Raw genomic sequence first — 22,829 nt, 5'->3', positions numbered from 1 at the left:
TTGAGAAAGTTGCTGATTAATTCTTAGATAGATAACAAGTATTGTATGCAGTTCTTGTCACAAGATTAGAAGCAATACTGTAAACATACCAAGTTGTATGCATCAAAACACCACAGGGGGAGCATATACATGAGTAATACACTAATACTGCAGGCTAGTTTTTGTTTATCCAATAAAAAGAAATTATACATTAAACTCATTCCAACCCCCACTGTAAAAGAGCTTGAGACCTATAATGCAGCAGTAACATTTAGCTCTCATTGGAGAAAGCTTTACGACCTGGAAGATCAATCCACTCAATTTGGAGCACCACTTCCCCACGCTCAACATTTCTCAATCTGAGACACATGTCCTGGACAATTTTTCCATTGTTCCAAACGCAGCAACTCTCATCCGAAAGGCAGTTTGTCTTGCTCGGCTGAACTCTCTTTACTGCACAACCATTTGGGAGGTTCTCCGAGCCCATTTTCAGACTCTCAGTATATGGTTTAATGTCTATCTCTGCATCACCCATTTTGTCATCTAGAGTAAATGTGTCTCTGTCGTAAACTGTCTGCAAAGAGGAACAATAAATCTATAAAATTACCAACAACCTGCTGAATAAGCTTCCTGTAGCTTTTCTTTACAATCATTTTACCGGCCAAATATTTCAGGAAAATAAAAGCAAATAATATTCAAACATTCCCTAATGACAATGATGAATCAACCAATAAAAATATTGGGATCCTGTAAACATGAATCAAATAGTTCCTGAACACTTTTAGTATTAGCACTAAACTACATTACAGAAAAAGGCAAAGTAAGGTATCACTTACGAGAGTGATAGGAACATTAACATCAGTAATAGAAAGAGTCAATTCATCGTTCCACTCGGGATTGCAGTTATTTTTCACCACACGAGTCTTCAATTTCTGCACCAATGTATTTGACAACAGAAGGAAATAATGTCAGCATCCATTATACTTCAATCAAAAAGCTGAGGAAAAGAATCCAGTGAGCTCTGGCTCAAGTGGTACCTCCTCCCCTTATATATAAGTGCTAGGTGGAAAGTGAATTTTTTGAAGTTCAAAATCCATTGAGTGGGTGTGTAACTTGCAAATAAAATTTAAATTTAAAAAAAGTGGGAAAAATGAATGGAACAAATAGGTTACATCCTTAGTCATGTTTTTACTTTCTGCAGATGATACCGTATCTTAAATAACCATCTTGAAAAGTGCATGAAAGTTTCAGTGCCAAAGCTATCCATTTGTAATGAGTTAGTTACACCAAAAATATTATTTCATTGACCAAGTACTAGGGTCTTCTTTTGGGTAAGAAAATAAAGAAACAAGCCAGTCAGTCTGCAAATGCATGCTCCAAAACCAAATACATTAACATCAAAAAAGTTCGAAGTTAAATACTGCCAAGCAAAAAAGAGGTTGTTTTGGGGGGGTGGTGTGGGGAGTGAATTTTTCGTCCTTGAAATTTGATGTTGGTTCAATTGTGGTCTCCAAATTAAAATTTCAAAAAGTAAACAAAACCGTCCCTCCATGATAAAAATACACAAGTTTAAAAAGCTGATTTTAACACCTCCATGTTGGAGATGTAATGCAAACTTTCAAGTCCACACGGGTCAATTTGCTACAATAAAAGAATCTAATAAACTTTGAAAAATGACAGATGAAAGAGCTTGGAAAAATAACAGCAACAATTCAGGAGCATGTGGAAAGCAGCAACTTGTTTTGAAGCCTCACAGGAAGATAACTACTTAAGGAATGACAAATGAGCCATCATTAGGAATAGCCTAACCAAAAACTGCTTTCTGAACCCAGATCCATCATCCAGTTTTGGGGTCTCCATCCGTCCCAGTCAACCCACATGTAATTCATAGATAAGTCTTAATTATTTACAGGAGTCATATATTGCAGAAAATATGAAGCAAATGGGGTCCTCTGCACTATTAATTTGCAAAGACTAATTATAGGTGAACCAATTTTGGATTTCTACAGCTATATTTGCGTTTCACACCATTGAATTTATCCATGACAGTTCCAAATTTTACACGTGACAATTTCTCTCTATAATTGCTGTCCTCTCTTCTAGTATATGGATATTTAACTCTCACAAACACACAAGCAAACATAGAATATTGGAGGCAAAAGGGAAAGCAGCAACTGATCTTGTGGGAATTTGAGCTACTCTAATTAGGATTCAAGGGAAGACAAAGAAGGGAATTTTTTATAACCTTAAAATTCTAATAATATAAAACACAATCTTGAAACTGAGTTGGTTGGAAACTTATCAAGACAGAAAAAACAAAAGGTAGACCCAAAAAAAAAAAAAAAACCAACATTAGCAATTAAACTAAAATAAATGTTTCATGTATAGCAAGCTCTAAATCAAACACTAGCTACCAAAAAAAAAAAAAAACATTATGATATATGATCATCAACCAAAACAAAAACAGGTTGTGATTGTGAAAGTAATAATAATGAAGAGCAAAGTGACTGACCTGTTGACCCATGGTGAGAACAACATAAGGGTCGCTGCTAACGGTGTCACGCACAGCAAGATTAATGCCTTTCTGTACACGAACTCGAAGAAGACCCAGTAGATTATCCATTAGAAACACAACGAACCTGTTGAGCTTTGAGCAAAGCTAATAAACAAATAAATCTAAACCCTGTCACTGGCTACAAAAATAGAAATAGAAGTTAAACAAAGTTGTTTAAAAAAAAAAAATTATTAACTGGGATTTATCATATATGGGACACAAATATGTAACAACGTTGGGTCCACCAAAGGAATATTATTAATTTTCCCACGTGTCATCCGTTGCCTGAAATGTCTGAAATGTGACGCGTTTTGTTGTCTAGAACTAAAATGGTTGTCTCTTTCAAATTTGTATCTTAGCGATTAAGGCATTTGTAAAGTAGTAGAGTTGGGCCAGTTTTCACGCTCTGCCATGAATAAAGAATGATGGTGTTCGTTGCTATTCATGGGGAATACTGGTCATTTTTCATAGTGGAATGAAATTAGAGGTGAAATTTTGTTTATCTAGTACCTTCAACCAAAAATATCTAAGCCAAGCCAAAAGACTGTTGTTTTGTTTGTTGATATTACCCGATTAAACAAACTTGTGTTCGGTTGAATCTGGAAAGCAAGGGGAAGCTGAAAAAGTAAATGTAAATATTAAGGTAAATTACAATTTTTTATCTTAAACTATCATAAAAATTATACATTTAATTCATTAAACTATCAAAACACACAATTAACTCATTAATTTCAAAAGTACGTTAACTTACCATTTGTTTTGTTGTTAATTAGAACTAAATGTAACATTAAAAGATTAATTTACCCCAATTATTTGTTTTGGAAATGGATAAATTGATTTTTAATGTTAAATTTCGATAGAATTAATAACAAAACAAAGAGCACGGGGACATTGAAACAAAGTTATATCTTTTAGGGTACTTTTTGATAATTTATAAGTTTAATCAAGGTGATAGTTTTGGGTATAAAAATGTAATTTGCTCTTAAGTTTACACACCTTTGGGTCACGTATAGGTCAACCTATTTCTACTTTAGGTCAAAGATTCTCAAGTTGAGGTCAGGTTAACAAGTCTGGATCCAATTTTTCCTGTCTAATTAAAATAATATTGATTAGAAATTTGACAAAATAGAAAGGTAAAGCCAGATAGAACCAAATAAGTTCTCTGCATTAAGATTTGCAACTAGGATAATATTCTTAACAAGTATTTTGGAACCCTATTTTATAGTAGTAATAATCGAGATGTTTATACATCTTGATGAGGATAATTTTTTATCAATCAACACAGGATGCCAATCCTTTCTCACCCAATCTTCGACCTTGTGCCTAAACCAATCTTAAGGGAATGACAGACCCCATGGGTCATCGTGTCAGGTTGGATGCCAATCCAACCCTCCATCCCGACAATCCATGGCCCTAGGATCTTTCCATGGGACTTGCGTGAGGCCCGCTCATTAAAAAAAAAAAAAAAACATTATGATATATGATCATCAACCAAAACAAAAACAGGTTGTGATTGTGAAAGTAATAATAATGAAGAGCAAAGTGACTGACCTGTTGACCCATGGTGAGAACAACATAAGGGTCGCTGCTAACGGTGTCACGCACAGCAAGATTAATGCCTTTCTGTACACGAACTCGAAGAAGACCCAGTAGATGATCCATTAGAAACACAACGAACCTGTTGAGCTTTGAGCAAAGCTAATAAACAAATAAATCTAAACCCTGTCTAAGCTACAAAAATAGAAATAGAAGTTAAACAAAGTTGTTTTAAAAAAAAAATTATTAACTGGGATTTATCATATATGGGACACAAATATATAACGTTGGGTCCACCAAAGGAATATTATTAATTTTCCCACGTGTCATCCGTTGCCTGAAATGTGACGCGTTTTGTTGTCTAGAACTAAAAAGTAAAATGGTTGTCTCTTTCAAATTTGTATCTTAGCGATTAAGGCATTTGTAAAGTAGTAGAGTTGGGCCAGTTTTCACGCTCTGCCATGAATAAAGAATGATGGTGTTCGTTGCTATTCATGGGGAATACTGGTCATTTTTCATAGTGGAATGAAATTAGAGGTGAAATTTTGTTTATCTAGTACCTTCAACCAAAAATATCTAAGCCAAGCCAAAAGACTGTTGTGTTGTTTGTTGATATTACCCGATTAAACAAACTTTTTTTTTTTTTTTTTTTGATGGGACCGATTAAACAAACTTGTGTTCGGTTGAATCTGGAAAGCAGGGGGAAGCTGAAAAAGTAAATGTAAATATTAAGGTAAATTACAATTTTTTATCTTAAACTATCATAAAAATTATACATTTAATCCATTAAACTATCAAAACACACAATTAACTCATTAATTTCAAAAGTACATTAACTTACCATTTGTTTTGTTGTTAATTCGAACTAAATGTAACATTAAAAGATTAATTTACCCCAATTATTTGTTTTGGAAATGGATAAATTGATTTTTAATGTTAAATTTCGATAGAATTAATAACAAAACAAAGAGCACGGGGGCATTGAAACAAAGTTATATCTCTTAGGGTACATTTTGATAATTTATAAGTTTAATCAAGGTGATAGTTTTGGGTATAAAAATGTAATTTGCTCTTAAGTTTACACACCTCTGGGTCACGTATAAGTCAACATATTTCTACTTTAGGTCAAAAATTCTCAAGTTTAGGTCAGGTTAACAAGTCTGGATCCAATTTTTCCTATCTAATTAAAATAATATTGATTAGAAATTTGACAAAATAGAAAGGTAGAGCCAGATAGAACCAAATAAGTTCTCTGCATTAAGATTTGCAACTAGGATAATATTCTTAACAAGTATTTTGGAACCCTATTTTATAGTAGTAATAATCGAGATGTTTATACATCTTGATGAGGATAATTTTTTATCAATCAACACAGGATGCCAATCCTTTCTCACCCAATCTTCGACCTTGTGCCTAAACCAATCTTAAGGGAATGACAGACCCCATGGGTCATCATGTCAGGTTGGATGCTGATCCAACCCTCCATCCCGACAATCCATGGCCCTAGGATCTTTCCATGGGACTTGCGTGAGGCCCACTCATATGTCCCTACATGGGAATAGCTTGCACACCACGACCAAAGATCCTACCGTGCAATCAGATCTCCCGTATATGGAAAGGTGATCCCTAATATCTTAGGGTCCTTCTCCCTATAAGGAAATTCTCTTCATATCAAGGGACTCAAGTTAACTATCCGCTACTATATAAACAGAAAACCCTAACCTTTTTGAGATACGTGCATTCTCCCTAACTCTTGCACCCTTGAGTTCTTGGAGATTCTGCTACCAATGACTTAACCTTCAAAGGGTCTTTGGTCGGCACCCCACCGGTGTTCTCTGTTTGGTTCTTCTCTTTTGTTCTTCAGGTACACCCATTGGCATGTGTGTGGACAATCAACTCACTGACGATTCTTATCAAAAAAAATATATACTCACTGACGATTTTTTTGCATCATCACATTTAAAAATTTTCAAGTCTAAAAGGTGAAAGATGCAGATGATTTTTCCATTAAGCCACTGGTGTGCTGTCAACAAAAGAAGAAAGCAGACTCAATTCAAAGTAGCAAGATTCTTTCGTATGTACTTGTGGTTCTTCCCTTATGGACCACTATGGTTTGTCCCTTCTGGACCGCTCTTTATCTTAACATGTACCACTGAAAGTGCATTGACATAAATTGGGGCCCAACGGATGTTATCAATAGATGTTATATCCTGTTTCAAGTGTATATATATGACATTTCTCTCACAACATGTGAGTTCTATAGTATGTGAGATCAACCTGTAGTGAGAGAGAAGGCATATATAAACCCCGATAAATATATAATTTTTTCATTGATAGAATTTTGTACATCGTTATTTCCAACTCACTATGTTTGATGGATGATTCTAAAATAATAATAAAATAAATAAAAACAAAAACAGAAATTTTTTTTTTAGTAAACAGTAATACTTATTAGAACACACACGAAAATAGTAATATTAGTATTTTAAACCGGGTTTATAATACATTATCTGACCAGAGGACAACTACAAGCCTAATTTTTGTAATTGTAGACTAGAGTTATAAATAGCGGACACCAAACACACATAACCAATATAGGATAATTATGGTTGATGGATATATAGAATATTGTTAAACTTATGGTAGCAATTAAAAGCTCTCAAAAGTGGACCACCAATCTCACCGCCTCAAATAGCATCTTTAATAAAAGGTGGCGTTTCTCAAAAAAATAAATAAATTAAAGGTGGCATTTGGGTTGGCTGCTGGCCCAAAGTTTTTTTGCGATTTTAGAGATTTTGTAGAAAGCCCACGATATATATGGGCTTTGTAGTAAATGTGAATGTATACATATATTCTTCTTCTTCTTCCTTTTTCAAAGAAAGATTACTATTTGATATCATACAATAAGCATATCACCATTTTTGTTTGGCGAAAAGTCACTTTTAGTCTCCACATTTTTAGGCGATTCCCATTTTAGTCCCTACATTTTATTTTTACTATTTTTAGTCCCTATCCTGAAAAACGTTCCTTGGTTCCTGTCGTTACAACAGAAACGGAGAAAGTTGACATAGCAAACGGTAGGAATAAATAATAGTAAACTAATGTCCACGTGGCCTAAATTAATAATAAAAAATATTTTTTGACATTAAAAAATGCCACATCAGCATCTAAATTAAAAAAAAAAAATTAATTTATTAATTTTAACTAAATAAAAAAAATTAAAAACGGAATTAAAAACTAAAAATTGCATGAATTGAGATCTAAATGTGTCATGAACAAGAACAACAAGTACACAAACTTAGATCCAAGAACACAAACCCAGAAATTAAAAAAAAAAAAAAAAATTCTGAAGCTTCTTCCCCCCTCGGCGAAAGTAGTTGTTTGAGAATTCCCACCGATCAGGTACTACTTTTCTAAATCCCTAAAAAAACAAAAAATATAAACAAAAATCAAAAACCTAAACATACAAAAAGCTCCATGAGAGAGAGAGAGAGAGAGAGTGAATATTAACATACATAGGTGTTGAGTTGGCGAATGAAGCTAGAGAAATTGTTGTGTTTGAAAAACTTAGGGAGCAAATCTTTGGTGAAAACGGTAGGGTCCCAAATGATGAAGGTTGATCCATCGTCGTCCTACGAGATAGCGTCGTTGATTGTGCAGTCCTTGACTAGTTGAAATGTCTTCGTANAGGGAGGGAGAGAGAGAGAGAGAGAGAGAGAGAGAGAGAGAGAGAGAGAGAGAGAGAGAGAGAGAGAGAGATTTTTGAGAAAATGAAAATATCTCATGGCTTAGATTTGTAATTTTTTTTTTTAATTTCTGTGTTTGTGTCCTTGGATCTGAGTTTGTGTTCTTGTTGTTCTTGTTCAAGACACACTTAGATCTCAATTCATGTAATTTTTAGTTTTTAATTTAGTTTTTATTTTTTTTATTTAGTTAAATTTTTTTTTTTAAATTTAGATGCTGACGTGGCATTTTTTAATGCCAAAAAATATTTTTTATTATTAATTTAGGCCACGTAGACATTAATTTACTATTATTTATTCCTACCATTTGCCACGTCAGCTTTCTCCTTTTCTAATGTAACAGTAGGGACCAAAATGGGAAGCGTTTTTCAGGATATGGACTAAAAGCGATAAAAATAAAATGTAGGGACTAAAATGGGAATCGCCTGAAAATATAGGGACTAAAAGTGGCTTTTCACCTTTTTGTTTTATAGAATCAGCATATCACCATTATTACTACTATCATATCTCGTCCTTTTTTTTTTTTTAAGACTATTTTTAACTATGAATTCCATTTAACTTAACTAGAAAAGTTTTTGATAGTTGAATAAGAAATTTGGAATTCATATTTTTTTTTGTTGAGAAAATATTTAAGATTCGATTCTCGTCTACACCAAAAAACCAATCGATATCTGATAATAAAGAGTAATTAAGAATAAGTTGTGAAACCATCTCTTTAAAATAAAAATAATAATAATAATTCCATACTTATTCTTCAAGTCCCCCCCAAATTGCCATAATAAAAACATCTTTTCCTTTATTCTTAACTTGGAACTTCCTCTTCACTTGTCAGGTTTATCATGTTGTCTTAATTTTTCCATTGTAGTAGTTATCACACCATTGAGACTCTAATTACTAGGTGACAAAATTAAGGCTTCCTAACTATCAGGTATTGAGCACAAATATTTTCTCACACTTTTGTTCTACACTTTCACTTCATGCTCTACCAATCATATTATATCATGTGTTTGATTTTTTTTTTTTTTTTCATATTAAATGATGAATAAATAAATTTGCATCATCCAAACTTATCATTGGATGATCAAAACGTCATAAATGCGCATTTAATACATGAGCTGTTACCAACGGAAGCTCATCAATCAGCTCATTAAGCCACTAGAGACATTATCAAAGGCATTAAAGCCACCATTGAAGGCCTCCAACAATTAGAAAGACAAAATCTATATAAACCACCTTAGAATCTAAGAGAAGGTACACACATTTACTAAAATACACATTTGATTCTTATTAATTTTCTCTCCAAGCATCTGACTTTGCCATTAGAGGCTCATTGGTTGACACCACGCTACTGACCTTAGAAAGAAGAACATCTTTGTTATTATATTACAGGTTACAAACATGCTTTCATTGGACTCTGTTTGGACGACCATTCAATTGACGAAATCGTGCTTCATTATTAAACATTGTTTAATTTATAAGGAAAATAAAACAAATATATTACAAATTACAATTAATAATAATAATAATAATAATGAGACAGAGTTTATATTTGTCTGGAGTCTCTGGACCCGATATAAGTAAAAGTAGTAATTGAACTTGAACCTCATCGCCTAGCATGAATTTCGTGGTGGATAGCTCATTGTTTAATTTATTAATTTTCTCTCCAAGCATCTGACTTTGCCATCAGAGGCTCATTGGTTGACACCACGCTACTGACCTTAGAAAGAAGAACATCTTTGTTATTATATTACAGGTTACAAACATGCTCTCATTGGACTCTGTTTGGACGACCATTCAATTGACGAAATTGTGCTTCATTATTAAACATTGTTTAATTTATAAGGAAAATAAAACAAATATATTACAAATTACAATTAATAAAATGATAATAATAATAATAATAATAATAATAATAATGAGACAGAGTTTATATTTGTCTGGAGTCTCTGGACCCGATATAAGTAAAAGTAGTAATTGAACTTGAACCTCATCGCCTAGCATGAATTTCGTGGTGGATAGCTCATTGTTTAATTTATTAATTTTCTCTCCAAGCATCCGACTTTGCCATCAGAGGCTCATTGGTTGACACCACGCTACTGACCTTAGAAAGAAGAACATCTTTGTTATTATATTACAGGTTACAAACATGCTCTCATTGGACTCTGTTTGGACGACCATGCAATTGACGAAATTGTGCTTCATTATTAAACATTGTTTAATTTATAAGGAAAATAAAACAAATATATTACAAATTACAATTAATAAAATGATAAAAATAATAATAATAATAATGAGACAGAATTTATGTTTGTCTGGAGTCTCTGGACCCGATATAAGTAAAAGTAGTAATTGAACTTGAACCTCATCGCCTGGCATGAATTTCGTGGTGGATAGCTCATTTAAACACCTCTTTCAGGTCATACACTCGATACCCCTTTGTTGGGCTCCAACAACTTTTACAACAAAAAACATCCTCCTTTCTAGTCTTCCAAGCTCTATGATTATTAGAATCTTCAAGTTGATACTGTATGAGAAGACTCCACCATTTAATTGACACAAGAAGATACAAACAAAACCTAATTACAATTTTGTTACAACTTGTCAGGATAACAACCAATAATAACATAGAGCAGAATGCGTTTCTACTCACTCTGTTCTTTGTGCAGACTAATAAATAAACAACAATAATTTCTCACACCAACCACAATAATGTGACAGAGAAATAAATAAAAATAAATAAAAATAAAACAACTTCTACTATTTCCTTTAAATAGGTAGATAAAACTGCAACTTTCTTTTAAGGGATAAAACTTTTACTTTTAGGATAATGGTTTTCGAACAATCGTCCCTAGAATAAATATTAAGAGCCAACAGAACAACAATAACATGTCATTGTTGGATTAAGTGTGTCTTATCATCCAAGAAAACAAAGGAAGAATTTCTACAATCCACACAAGTTATACCATATATGGATCCCTATTCATATGGAACAATAGACAGAATTTTCGTCAAAATCAAGCTTTACATTAATGACCATTCAATATTGGTCTGAAAGTGTTTGGTTTAGTAGAATTTTTTTTTTTTTTTTTTACTTTCTTTCTCCCTCACACTTTTCTGTCTTTTATTGTTTTTCTTTTAAGGGATAAAACTTTTACTTTTAGGATAATGGTTTTCGAACAATCGTCCCTAGAATAAATATTAAGAGCCAACAGAACAACAATAACATGTCATTGTTGGATTAAGTGTGTCTTATCATCCAAGAAAACAAAGGAAGAATTTCTACAATCCACACAAGTTATACCATATATGGATCCCTATTCATATGGAACAATAGACAGAATTTTCGTCAAAATCAAGCTTTACATTAATGACCATTCAATATTGGTCTGAAAGTGTTTGGTTTAGTAGAATTTTTTTTTTTTTTTTTTACTTTCTTTCTCCCTCACACTTTTCTGTCTTTTATTGTTATACGGCTTCTTTGTTGAAATCCAAAAATAAATAACAAATAAATACTTTCTACCCCTTGAAAAAAGTTTGTGACCCACTCTTTGCCTATTGGCCGCTCAAGTATTGGTTCCTCAATAAATAGATTAACTACCATGGTAAAACCTAGGTAAGGCCACCATGAGGTCAATGACTATCTCCTAAGTCCTTTCACCTTGTTTATTTATTAAAAAAAAATAGTAATATGTAATTCCTTATTCTTAAAAGGTGGAAAAAAAAAAAAATGACGGGTATATATTTCACAAACTTCTCTTAAGTTTTATCGAAATGGCCCTTCCCCTTAAGGGTTTTATAAATGTAATAACTAAGTTAATGTGCTCTAATATTGTTACTTCCCTAATTAGATATTCCTTGAAAAAAAAAAATATATATATATATATATAAAAGGATTCTTACTAATTTGTATAGACTTTAACACTATTTTGGGAAAGGGAGAAGGAAAGATAAAAGAAGGAAAAAGCAAGAAAAGTAAATCATTTCTCTTGTTTGGTTGTCCAAGAGTAAAGAAAAGTTGACAAGGTGAAGTGATGCTTTTTTCATAGGCCCCACTGTTTTGATATCAGCCCAATTTGGGCGGAAATGGCATGGAGAGATAGACCTAATTTTCTAGAGCCCACCACTTTATATTGTAAATAACTAATATGTCTTTTTTTCTTTCTTTTTTTCTTTTTTTGAGAAACAAACACACACACACAAGAAAGAGAGAAAGAGGTTCTAACATAAAGTCATATCACAACTTCACTCGAAAGCCATGGTAACTTTTAAGGGAGGGCGAGGCAAGTTATACTACACACAACACACTCTCTTAAATAATGTAGGATAATTACCTATTCTTTTTTTTTAAGAAACAAACAAACACACACATAAGGGAGAGAGAAAAGGGTTCTAACACAAAGGCACACCACAACTTCACTCAAAAGCTATGGTAACTTTTAAGAGAGGGTAGGGCAAATTATACTACACACAATATATTTTCTTAAGCAATGTGAAAACTAATATGTCTTTAACACTATTAAAAAATTACAATTGTTTTAATATATGAATTTCTCCATCATTAACGAGGGCACAAAGGTAAATGTGTGCATTTTTCCTTTCTCTTCTCTATGCAAACCAAACAAATGATAGAATTTTTACATTTTCTTCTATCCTTTCTTTCCTATATTCAAACACATCAAAAGGAAATATTTTCTTCTCTCTTTCCCTTCCCTTCCTCTTTTCCTTTCTCTCTCCTTTTCCTAGCTACAACCAAACACAGTGTGAGTGTCTTTTGTTCCGCAATTTGAGGATGAAAACCTTTTTTAAATGAAATATTCCATTCAGAAAGTTGGGCATACACTTATTTGTAATATTTATACAAACTCTAAAGGGAAAGTATCATGTCATCCATAATCTGGGGAGGAGTATGTCATTTCATGACATTTCAATAGAGACTGATGTAATTTACCCAAAAAATTTATTGACTTAATAGGTTGTAAATTATGGATGGGGAGTCCATTATAGCCAATTAATCCCTTAGACTACAAGTGAGAGTAAATAATAAGGAAAAATATGTTTATGTAAGTGATGAAAACAAATTGAATGAGAAATCTAATTGATTCTAGTAGTAAATAAATGAATAAAAGAGAAATCTAATCTAGATAGATATATAATATATTTAAATGAAAACTGAATAAAGCATTAGACTACAGTAATATACTCTAATTTTGTGCTAAATGTTCCAATTTAAAATTTAAATATATTTTAATTTTGTGCCTTAAAGACCATTACAACTACCCGAACTATTACAAACCTGTGGGTAGAACTCACCTTTGAAAATCAGCTTGCAAGGGGAGGGTGCCCAAGAGCTTATAAACACATGGTTAAGCTTATACTTAATCCATGTGGGATACCAAGACCATAACACGAACCCATTTGAAACTTCTTTAAGCTCGATCATTTAATTATTTAAATCAACGTTCAATCCATTTGAAGCTATTGTAAATTTTCTTTCCAAAACTTAAACTTATAAACTTGAATGACTTTTTTTTTTAGATTATCACAAACCAATTGTGCCTTTTCAATCGATGTACAAATTGACTCAATTTTCATAATTTATTTGAGAAATAAAATAAACTTTAACAAAATTTACTGTATCAAAATAAAAAATAACATTAAAAAATTAGTATCAAAATAAGTTATCAAGTGTCTTTTACTTTAGTAGACTACTCAATTTACTTATGAAGGAGAACTTGAGTTCAATTCCTCACACCTTTTGTTCTAAGGAAAATAAGTATATAATAAATTCAATAACCTTTTTCTTTTTTTACTAGATTAAAACAATCAGTATTGCATAATTTACATGTTCTACTAAAGGAAATCTTTCCATGGATTTTCCAAGAGTTAGAAAAAAATTCAAAAATGAATACTAATAGTATTAAACTTTGGCATGAGTGTTTTATATGTATCTAATTGTGTTTGTTCCTAAATGCACTAATGAGTATGAAGGGGTTTATAACTAGCTACTTTATAAATATATTATTTTTAGGAGTTTTAAGTATGCAAGACTCATTACCTTCTTATTCTAAATTTATATTTTCATATGTCAAGAAAAACATACATAACAACTATGAATATGAAACTATCATTGGTTCTGTAGGGACACAATTTGCGGCCCAAGCCCAAGATGAATAGGATGATGACCTAGTGAGCCCAATACAATAAATTTGTAAAGGACTAGGCCCTAGTGAATTTAATAACGGCTAGTATGAATTCAGAAGATGATCAAGTAAGAACAGGACACATAGGACTGGGTAAATTCACTGTCCGAGGAGACGATTCTGAGTATAAATCAATATAACTGTTTACAAATACAATTTTGATTGCTACAGTATTTTCTCTCTCTTTTTATTCAATCCCCTTCTCATGGGAGGTCTCTCACATTATATAGTTCCTTTCAGACCATCTTGATCCTACACTTGTTAATCATTTAACCTTCACTTAAGTGCATGTCCCATCAAACATCCTCTTTAGCTTTCTATGAGTTGTGGTAGTTGAGATTGCACTGTTCAGAGGTCTTCTCTACATAAATACAGTCAGAAAAGTAGCTGCAGTGCATTTAATGTGGTGGTAGCAGCTTTTCCTTTAAATATTTTTGAGTTCTTATTGCTCCTATTCGTGCACGAGGCTTATCCTTATCTTAGAAACCTCTTGGAAGATTACCTAGATTACTGAAATACATATTTGATCAGTATTCATCATATCAGAGAAGGAATTCCTCCTCGGACTATCCTCCTCCATTCCTTCCTTATGTAACTCTAAACTTTGAGCCTCTCTCAATTACTTACTTCTTCTCGGACACGCCACATCCCCAAATAAAGCCCAATGCCCAATATATAAATTTGGACCTTTATTCCTACAGGTTCAGTTAGCTCAATTAGTAAAGTATCTCTCATAAAAATAAATAAATAAATAAAAAATAGTAAAGTCTCTTGCTATCAAATAAAGGACTTTAGATCGAAACTCATTTATGTCTCACTTTGATGATAAAGAGCAATCATCATGAAGTGAACATAAAAAATTCAAATCGTTTCATATCTCAATATATCATTTCAAAACTCCACTTATCAAATATACAAATAGTTAATATTGGATGAACTTCTTAAAACTTTGATGACCTAGTATGAACCACCCTCAAGGATAACAGAGGAGAGACCAATTCCATAAATAAATACTTAATGCTAAATAATATAATTTCATATATAAATTTTTAGTAATTTTTTAAAAATATGAATGTCTAATAATAACATATTTAGACAAAAATAAAAAGAAAGAAAAAATCATATTATCTTAAAATGTAATTTCTTTTATAGATAATTTGAAGAGTTAAGTGTGTTTGGCTTTGCTTAGTTTCGATAGCTTATTTGCATGATATTTTATCAAAATATATAATTTTTGGTAACTTTTATGTTAAATGTATTACAAAAAGCTAAAAGTTAGAAATTTTTTGAATAATTTGTTTGGCGTGAGTCTTTTTGTTCAATTTATAGCTTTTATGTACAATTTTTTAAAACTTCACTTTTTTTTTTTCACTTTTTTGAAATACAAGTGTATTTTATCACATTTTTAATTTTAAAAAAAAATAAAACCTAAATAAACTAATGTCAAACGCATTCTAAGACAACAAGAAAAACAAAACAAAATATTTTCCAACAATTGCTGAATGCACACTTATATGTGCATGGTATCTCTTATCTCTTGTAATTCTAGCTCATTGGAATAAAGATCAAAGCAGATTTGGCTTTGCTATCGTTTCAAGAAAAAAAAAAAAAAGATTTGGTTCAATTGTCCTCCTTTTTTCGGATAAGTTAACTCCACTGCACTAGAATAGACCCACTGCAGACACCTACTAAAAATAAAACACGTGTCTATATTGTATAAGCATTGGACCCGTGTCCCTCATTCTCATATCCCACCTAGAAAAGAAAAACAGGTCTATAAAAAAATATAATAAAAAAAATAGAAAGAAAACGTCAAGAAGGCCTTAAATTGAAGATTTGGATTCTAAATTGAAATGGGCTAACTAGCTGTTGTGCGGTAAAAAAATTAAAATTAAAATAAAATAAAATTTCATAAATTGTTTAAGAGATTCAAAACTGTAATAAATCTGTAATTCCGGAAGGACTTGGAAAACTTCCCGAGACAAATACAAACGGCGGAGAGTCGGTGCTAAATTAAAACAAATCCATTATTTAAATTAGAGAAGCAAACCCTAATACAAACTGAATTTCCAAACGCAAGCCCTAAACCGTAAAAAAGACTTAACTCTTAAGCACCTCTCTCTCTCTCTCTCCATCTCTCTATCTATCAATTTATTTAAGTAACGCCAGCCACGCTCTTCTTTTTCCTTCACACACACACACACACACACAGAGCAAAACAAAACAAAGCAAAGCAAAGCAAAAAGCAAAGACCCAAAATACCAATCTTTCTCTCTTCTCAGAGGGATTCACTTCTCAAATCAATCTCTATCAAACAAAAATCGAATAACAGGTTATTGTGAATGGTGGAAATCTCAAGTAGTAGCAGTTTCATGCGCTCCCTCTCCCAAACAAGGGCGAGCGCTGCAATCGCTTTCGCTTTTGCTTTCGGATCTTGCAAGGAAGGCTGGTACTACCGCTGCCTAGGCGTCGACCCCTGAATTCTCAAACACCTCAAACCCTCTTTGCAGTTTCCGAATTTCTCATTTCTAACTTTTTTTTTCATTCTCCAACAACATCTTATTTATTCTCGGTTAGCTTTGTTTTAGTTTTTGTTGTTGTATTTGTGGGTTACAAAGATGTTGCTGTACAAGCCAAAGAAGAATCAGACCGCCGCCAACAAAGGCGGTAACAGGTTGTTGATCAGCATAACCGTGTTAGGGAGTGCCGGTCCGATCCGATTCGTGGTGAGTGAGGACGAGCTTGTCGCTGCGGTCATCGACACCGCCCTCAAATCCTACGCCCGTGAGGGTCGCCTTCCGGTTCTCGGATCCAATCTCAATGATTTCTTCCTCTACTGCCCAAATGCTGGACCTGAAGGTAATCCTTCTTTTCTTTTTTCTTTTTTTCCAAAACCCATCTCTGTTATTCATCGTTTTTCCAATTTATTATTGTTGTTTGTTTCCTAAGATCAAAATATCGAAAACCCATTTCAGTTTTTATTCAAATTTTATAGACAAGAACAGTTTTTTCTTTATTTATCAAAATTTGATTTCTGATATTCCCTGTTAATGGAATGGAATCGAATATTTTTATCAAAATTGGATGAATGTTATATTTTTATGCCATTGTTTGCAAGTTTCAACTTTTTGATAGGGAATCAACTTGGATTTTGGGTAATAAACTTGTTTCGTATATGAATATGATTGCAGCATTGAGTCCATGGGACACAATTGGATCGCAAGGAGTTCGGAATTTCTTGCTGTGCAAGAAGCCCCAGCCAGTGAAAATGGAAGGAGATGAGGAAAGATCGATGCAGCAAATTTCTAGCAAGGGGAATGGGAGTGGGAGTGGGAGTTGGAAGGCATGGATCAACAAGTCCCTCAATCTCAAGATTTATTCCCATTGATTAATTATCATGATTCCTCAACTACATCTAAATGGTGATGGAGGAAAGTATTTATGCTTCTCTTGTTTTTGTTAGTTTCATTTCTGATGATTTCAGTTTCCAAGAGGCATAAATTATGTATGAGCTTCGCTGCTGATAGACATCTGTTTGTTTTTGTTTTTGTTTTCGAAGTTGATGATTATGGTGTGTGTTGGAGAAGAACTTGCAATTGTTCCTCACAAATAAAATTTGAGGTTTTGGTTTGAAATAAAATTAGTGTTTCTTTATTTTTTTTTTTTTGGGTAAATGGGTTCATTGTTTCTGAGATGGTATATTAAAGTGGCCGCTGATTCTGGGAATATTTTTAGATTGAAATCGAGAAATTTGTATTAAACTTTGAAATGTCCGGGTCCTGCACAGATTATTAAGGTCAATTTATTAATTTAAAACAATCGAATTAGATTGTTGGTCAAAGGCCACATGGGATGCTTTCAAAATTTGCTTTCGAACGTGGCAAAATCAGAAGAGCCACCAGATAAGCCTAGATTTTACTTGGGGTAGTTTGCCTAAATTTCCTATGCTTATCAGTTATCTCGGTTGGTGGAAGGAAATTCTGCTTTAACTAAAGTTGAAGACAATAACCTTTAACTAAAGTTGAAGATAATAAAGGTTAAAGTATTATCTGAACGGAACGGATATACTAAGGATATATATATATATATATATATGTTGTGTTCAAAAATCAAAACAGACTTCCACAATATTAGGGTTCATGAACCTTAACATATAATACCCTAATGACATTTATTAATAAAGAAATTTTTTTATACCACTTTTAAGAAGTTTAAAAAGTTTAATAAGAATTATAAAAAATTGTTAAAAAAGTCAGTTAGATTATGTTTGATAACTGATTTTGTTTTTTATTTTTAAAAAATTGTTTTTGGAAATTAAAAAAAAACTATTTTCTTGTATTTTTGAAATAAAAAACAAGTTTGGTTAGTTGAAATTAAAAAAAAATTGTTTTTTTGAAAAAAAATAGAAAATACTAAAATATGTGGTTATTAAGATTTGAACTCTGATGCTAACTCATTAAATGAGACAAATTCATTAAATTAAATGCGTGTTTTCTTTGACTTATGAAATTAGAAAGAGTAATACACAAAATATTTTACAATATTTTTACAAACTACTAATGTGATTTTAGCATTTTTCAAATAGTTATTGTAAATAAAATGTGTTGGTAGTGATAGATTCATATTAGAATTAGTAAGAATTTGTCACATCAGCAGATTTAGCAGTTTGTAAAAATGTTGTAAAATAATTTGTGTTTGTAGCACTACTAAATTAGAAAATCCTTTTACATGTTTTCAATTTCTTTTACAAATTAAGTTTTGAGAATAGTTTTTATTTTCTGTCTATTTTGAATTGTCAAACAAGTTTTTTAGTTTCAAATTAAAAAAAAAAAAAAACAGAAAATAAGAAAAAAACAATAGTTATCAAACATAATCTTATTTTTTCATTTTCAATAAAAGATTTAAAAANGAAAGCTCTTGATGACTACGTATTATTAATTAAACACTTGTATTACAATGCACCCAACATAGGATTTATATACTAAAAAAATACTTGATTAACCCTAAGATAACCACAGACTAAACTAAGATTTATATGCTTGTTTTACAAGTGCATGGACCTATAACTGGTATGGGCTACTTGGGCTATAATTAGTCTAACAATATATATATATATATATATTTTAATTTTATTTAAATAAAAGTTAGAAAAATTCTTTAGTTAGTCTATATGGTTCTCAAGACTGCTTGACATTGTATCTTTATTTATTTTTTTTACCTAATTATATAATGTAATTAAGGGAAGCACTGAGCCATATAGTTTCTGTGTGGAAAGTTTTAAACTCTTTTAAGTATTAAAGGCACGCATTTTTGGTGAAAGTTTGAGATAATTGTAGGTAATATGGAGATGGCCAACTGGCAAAGCAGGTTATATCATACCCAAACCCATATGGCCATATGCCCATATCACTCTTTTGTTCTCATATGGAGTCATGCCAACAGCAGATATGTCATACCTGTAACGCCTTATTTGATCCGTCACAATAAAAGAAGCTTATTAACGATTTATTTTTAAAGTGTACCTTTGGGCAATGATGATTTATGATTAAAATTGCCATATTTTTCATGAGCATCTTTTAATTTCAATGCTTTCACATGCATGCATTAATCCTTTTACCATGATCTGGTTAGTGGTTAGTACACGTGGAGGAACGACTCAATGAAGACCAACACTTCTGCCTTAAGCAAGTAACCTTAAAAGCCTTTTTTTTTGTAGAAAATATTTTTAAGAAAAGTTAATGAATGCCTTATTTTTAGAAACCTTTTACTTGAAATGAAAAGGTAATTAATTTTTTAATAATTTTTATATTTTTATAAAAATAATATTGATTTTTTTAAAAAATAACCAATAAAAATCTAACTTTTATTTAAATAAAATTAAAATATATATATATATATATATTGTTAGACTAATTATAGCCCAAGTAGCCCATACCAGTTATAGGTCCATGCACTTGTAAAACAAGCATATAAATCTTAGTTTAGTCTGTGGTTATCTTAGGGTTAATCAAGTATTTTTTTAGTATATAAATCCTATGTTGGGTGCATTGTAATACAAGTGTTTAATTAATAATACGTAGTCATCAAGAGCTTTCTCACTATGGAAATAGGCAGTTAGGCCGAATAATGTAAACCTTTATGTGTGCACTCTCTTTCATGCTTCCACTCATAATTCAATTATCACACGCAATCACATAACAACTTTCACATATATAAAAATAAAAACCTAAAGAAATAACAATTGACAATATTATTGCCAAGAAATGTTTAAAAATAATATTAACTCTCAAAATAATGATTTGCACATATAATGTCACACACATTATTCTCAAAAAAAAGGTAAAAAAAGAAAAAAGAAAAAGAAGAAGAAGAAGAAGTGAATAAATCTATGGGGGAAGACTTGTTAATGATTCTCATCTTTATTATCATAAATTAATGTTTTTGTCCTAAAGGTGGACATAGGAAAGATTCTTTATATTTTCTTCTTTCGATTTGTCAAAAATGGTCTTCAAAATTTTTTGATTTTCCCTTCTTAATTCAGTGGTCCTTTTCAATGATGTTGGAATTTAGATTCAAACACATATGATGTGAGATTGTGGCATGAGCCGTGGCAATTATAGAGTGAGAGAAAAATCTAGCCATATATCCAAATATCTTTTTTGGGGCAGGAGGTCAGTCATTTTCCTTTGGAAAGGCAAAGGAACATTATTAAATTATTATCCACATATCTTCTATATAATGGTACAAACGTATTGTACGAACACAACAAGATGCATGATTTTTCTTACTCGCCGACCGTGCAATTATCTTCTTCTCCCATACTTGTTCCCTTCTCCTCCGGGCCTTGTTTTTATTTCCCGCTCTGGCTATATAGGGCCCATAATGTGAATTATTGTTTCCGACCTCCTTTCTCTTCACATGCTCTTCCCTCCGTTTTAATCTTTTAGGATGTGTTTGATAGAGTAGATTTTAGATAGAATGAAAAAAAAAAATGAGGAGCAAAAATTTTTTGGAGGATGTTTAGTTGAGAGGAAGAGAGGAAAAAATGATAGTTTACCCCACCTAGCCCACTAAAAAGTTCTCCCTACTAAGGGGAAAATATAATAGATGAATGATAAGAATGCCCATGTGCAAGTTGCACATGAGCTTCAGCAGGTGTTATTTTTTTTTTTTTAATTCCAGATTTAATAACTATTTGATTTTTGTTCTCATTCTTTTCTTCTTCTTTTTTCATTTCCTTTCCTAGGCTTCATTACCCTTGTTAAATGTTTCTTTTGTTCTCATTCCTTTTTTTTTTATTAGATGTGATTTTTTTTTTTTTTTTTTTNCTCTGCCCAAAGTAAAAAAAAAAAAAAAAAAGGAAAAACAATTTTGGGCCCCCTTGGCCCAAAGAAAAAAAGAGAACAAAAAATTTATTGGTTATAATATATATTTTAGAGCTGCACTTCTCTCTTCCAAAACCTTAGACCCCATCTCTTTTAATTAGTCTAGCCCAACTAACAACTATTAAACTCAAAAACTTAACAAAAACAAAACTTTAAATATTTTTTTAAAAAAAAATCCTAGTTAGCTCAAAATTAGTATACTAGTATCAGGTGTTCTAAATGTTAAATATTTAGTATTTAGAACACCAAATACCAAAAACACTACTATAAAAAGACATTTCAAATGCTATATTAAAGTAGCAAAAATAAGTTTTGGTTAGTGAAATTAATTTTTTTTTGCAATAGCTGATGCTATTAAGAAACAATATTATTTTAATTGTCCAAGACATTTCAAATGCTATATTAAAGTAGCAAAAGTAAGTTTTGGTTTGTGAAATTATTATTATTATTTTTTGCAACAGCTGATGCTCTTAAGTGTAGGGGCCTTTTTTGTATTATGCTTTGGGCTGGGCTGCCTCCTCCGGTGATGGACCCGAGTATTCTAAGTAGGAGAGTTGAGATTTGCCCAACTGCAACTCACTTTAGGCCGGCTTGTGCACAAACTTGGTCTCGTCTGCCAGGAGAGTACTTATGGCAGGTAGAGCTGTTTTTCAATAAGTCACAGCAAGCAGATACAATAACAAAAGAAAATAGGATATAATGGTCTTTCCTCGACGAAAAATAACCAAGTAATCTCTATTTTTTTTTTATGACAATCATAATAATGACAATGGCTTTACAAAAGAAGCGAAAAATTAAATGACAATATGAATTAATCAAAGGAATAATATTAAGTTAAGTTTGAGTCCGTAATGGCAAAGACCAAAGAGGAAGAACGCTTCCTCTCAATGAAACTAATCTCCTAGGAAAACATCCTACAGTGGGGATTAATAACTTTGAGGGAATCGGACTTAAATGATTAGTGCCCAAAGGAATCACTATTATTTTAATCGTCTTCAAGGGAGTGGGATTTTGAGGGGGAGAGAAGGAAATCGACCTATGGGTGCATGCCCATTATGTTTTCTCTTTGTTTTCTGTTTTCTCTCATATCTGTTCTTCCTCCTTTTCTTTTTCTTTTGTTTTCCTTTTACTTCGTGACACCTCTATTTTTTGATCCCCTTTACAGGGCACGGCAAGGGTCCTTTTATAGGGTCTGCCATGATCGGATTTTACCACTTTAGCCCCTTAACCGCCTTTGTCTGGTCTGGGTGTACTTGCCGACCACCCAAAGGCTCGTCTGTGTACCACTTACCCTTGCCAGAAAAAGGCAAGTTTGTGTTGTTTGTTAGTCCGTCGTGGCATCCTCTCCTGCCATGGCATAAATGCTTTTTCTCTCTCTCCATGACATGCACCCAACGGTTCCCCCCTCAATGTTGCCTCTTTTGGGTGGTTT

General features: G+C 32.1%; 2 protein-coding genes across 5 annotated transcripts; one reads left to right on the top strand and one right to left on the bottom strand.

Moving 5' to 3' along the window:
- On the bottom strand, positions 1 to 4,298 carry LOC111998493 (protein C2-DOMAIN ABA-RELATED 7). Of its 4 annotated transcripts, none has more exons than XM_065759864.1 (3): positions 4,085 to 4,298; positions 816 to 911; positions 1 to 553 (listed from the first exon to the last, which is right to left on the bottom strand). In XM_065759864.1, the coding sequence occupies exons 1-3, from the start codon at positions 4,193 to 4,195 to the stop codon at positions 251 to 253; spliced, it is 510 nt and encodes a 169-aa protein (XP_065615936.1). In that variant the 5' UTR covers positions 4,196 to 4,298; the 3' UTR covers positions 1 to 250. The 4 variants fall into 4 exon arrangements, with proteins under 4 accessions (XP_065615936.1, XP_065615934.1, XP_023886358.1 ...); XM_065759862.1 differs by lacking the exon at positions 4,085 to 4,298 and adding an exon at positions 2,492 to 2,721 and having other exon boundaries at positions 816 to 902; XM_024030590.2 differs by lacking the exon at positions 4,085 to 4,298 and adding an exon at positions 2,492 to 2,717.
- An 11,779-nt stretch (positions 4,299 to 16,077) lies between these two features.
- On the top strand, positions 16,078 to 17,666 carry LOC111998498 (uncharacterized protein At4g22758). Its single transcript, XM_024030595.2, has 2 exons — positions 16,078 to 16,871; positions 17,204 to 17,666. Exons 1-2 carry the CDS (start codon positions 16,631 to 16,633, stop codon positions 17,398 to 17,400), a joined length of 438 nt encoding a protein of 145 aa, XP_023886363.1. The 5' UTR covers positions 16,078 to 16,630; the 3' UTR covers positions 17,401 to 17,666.
- Positions 17,667 to 22,829: the final 5,163 nt, after the last annotated feature.

The sequence above is a fragment of the Quercus suber genome, unplaced genomic scaffold (assembly GCF_002906115.3).
Source record: "Quercus suber isolate HL8 unplaced genomic scaffold, Cork oak 2.0 scaffold_344, whole genome shotgun sequence".
NCBI classification, from domain to species: Eukaryota; Viridiplantae; Streptophyta; class Magnoliopsida; order Fagales; family Fagaceae; genus Quercus; species Quercus suber.
The sequence above is the reverse complement of the archived record's forward strand: the minus strand, read 5'-3'. Positions and strand labels throughout refer to the sequence as shown.

Bases quoted from the DNA above. Each gene is read 5' to 3' on its own strand.
- LOC111998498 (XM_024030595.2), top strand. From the start codon at position 16,631: ATGTTGCTGTACAAGCCAAAGAAGAATCAGACCGCCGCCAACAAAGGC. The intron at 16,872-17,203 runs GTAATCCTTCTT...ATATGATTGCAG, and splicing joins CCCAAATGCTGGACCTGAAG to CATTGAGTCCATGGGACACA.
- LOC111998493 (XM_065759864.1), bottom strand. From the start codon at position 4,195: ATGGATCATCTACTGGGTCTTCTTCGAGTTCGTGTACAGAAAGGCATT. The intron at 912-4,084 runs GTCAGTCACTTT...ACATTGGTGCAG, and splicing joins TTCTCACCATGGGTCAACAG to AAATTGAAGACTCGTGTGGT. The intron at 554-815 runs GTAAGTGATACC...TCCTCTTTGCAG, and splicing joins TTAATGTTCCTATCACTCTC to ACAGTTTACGACAGAGACAC.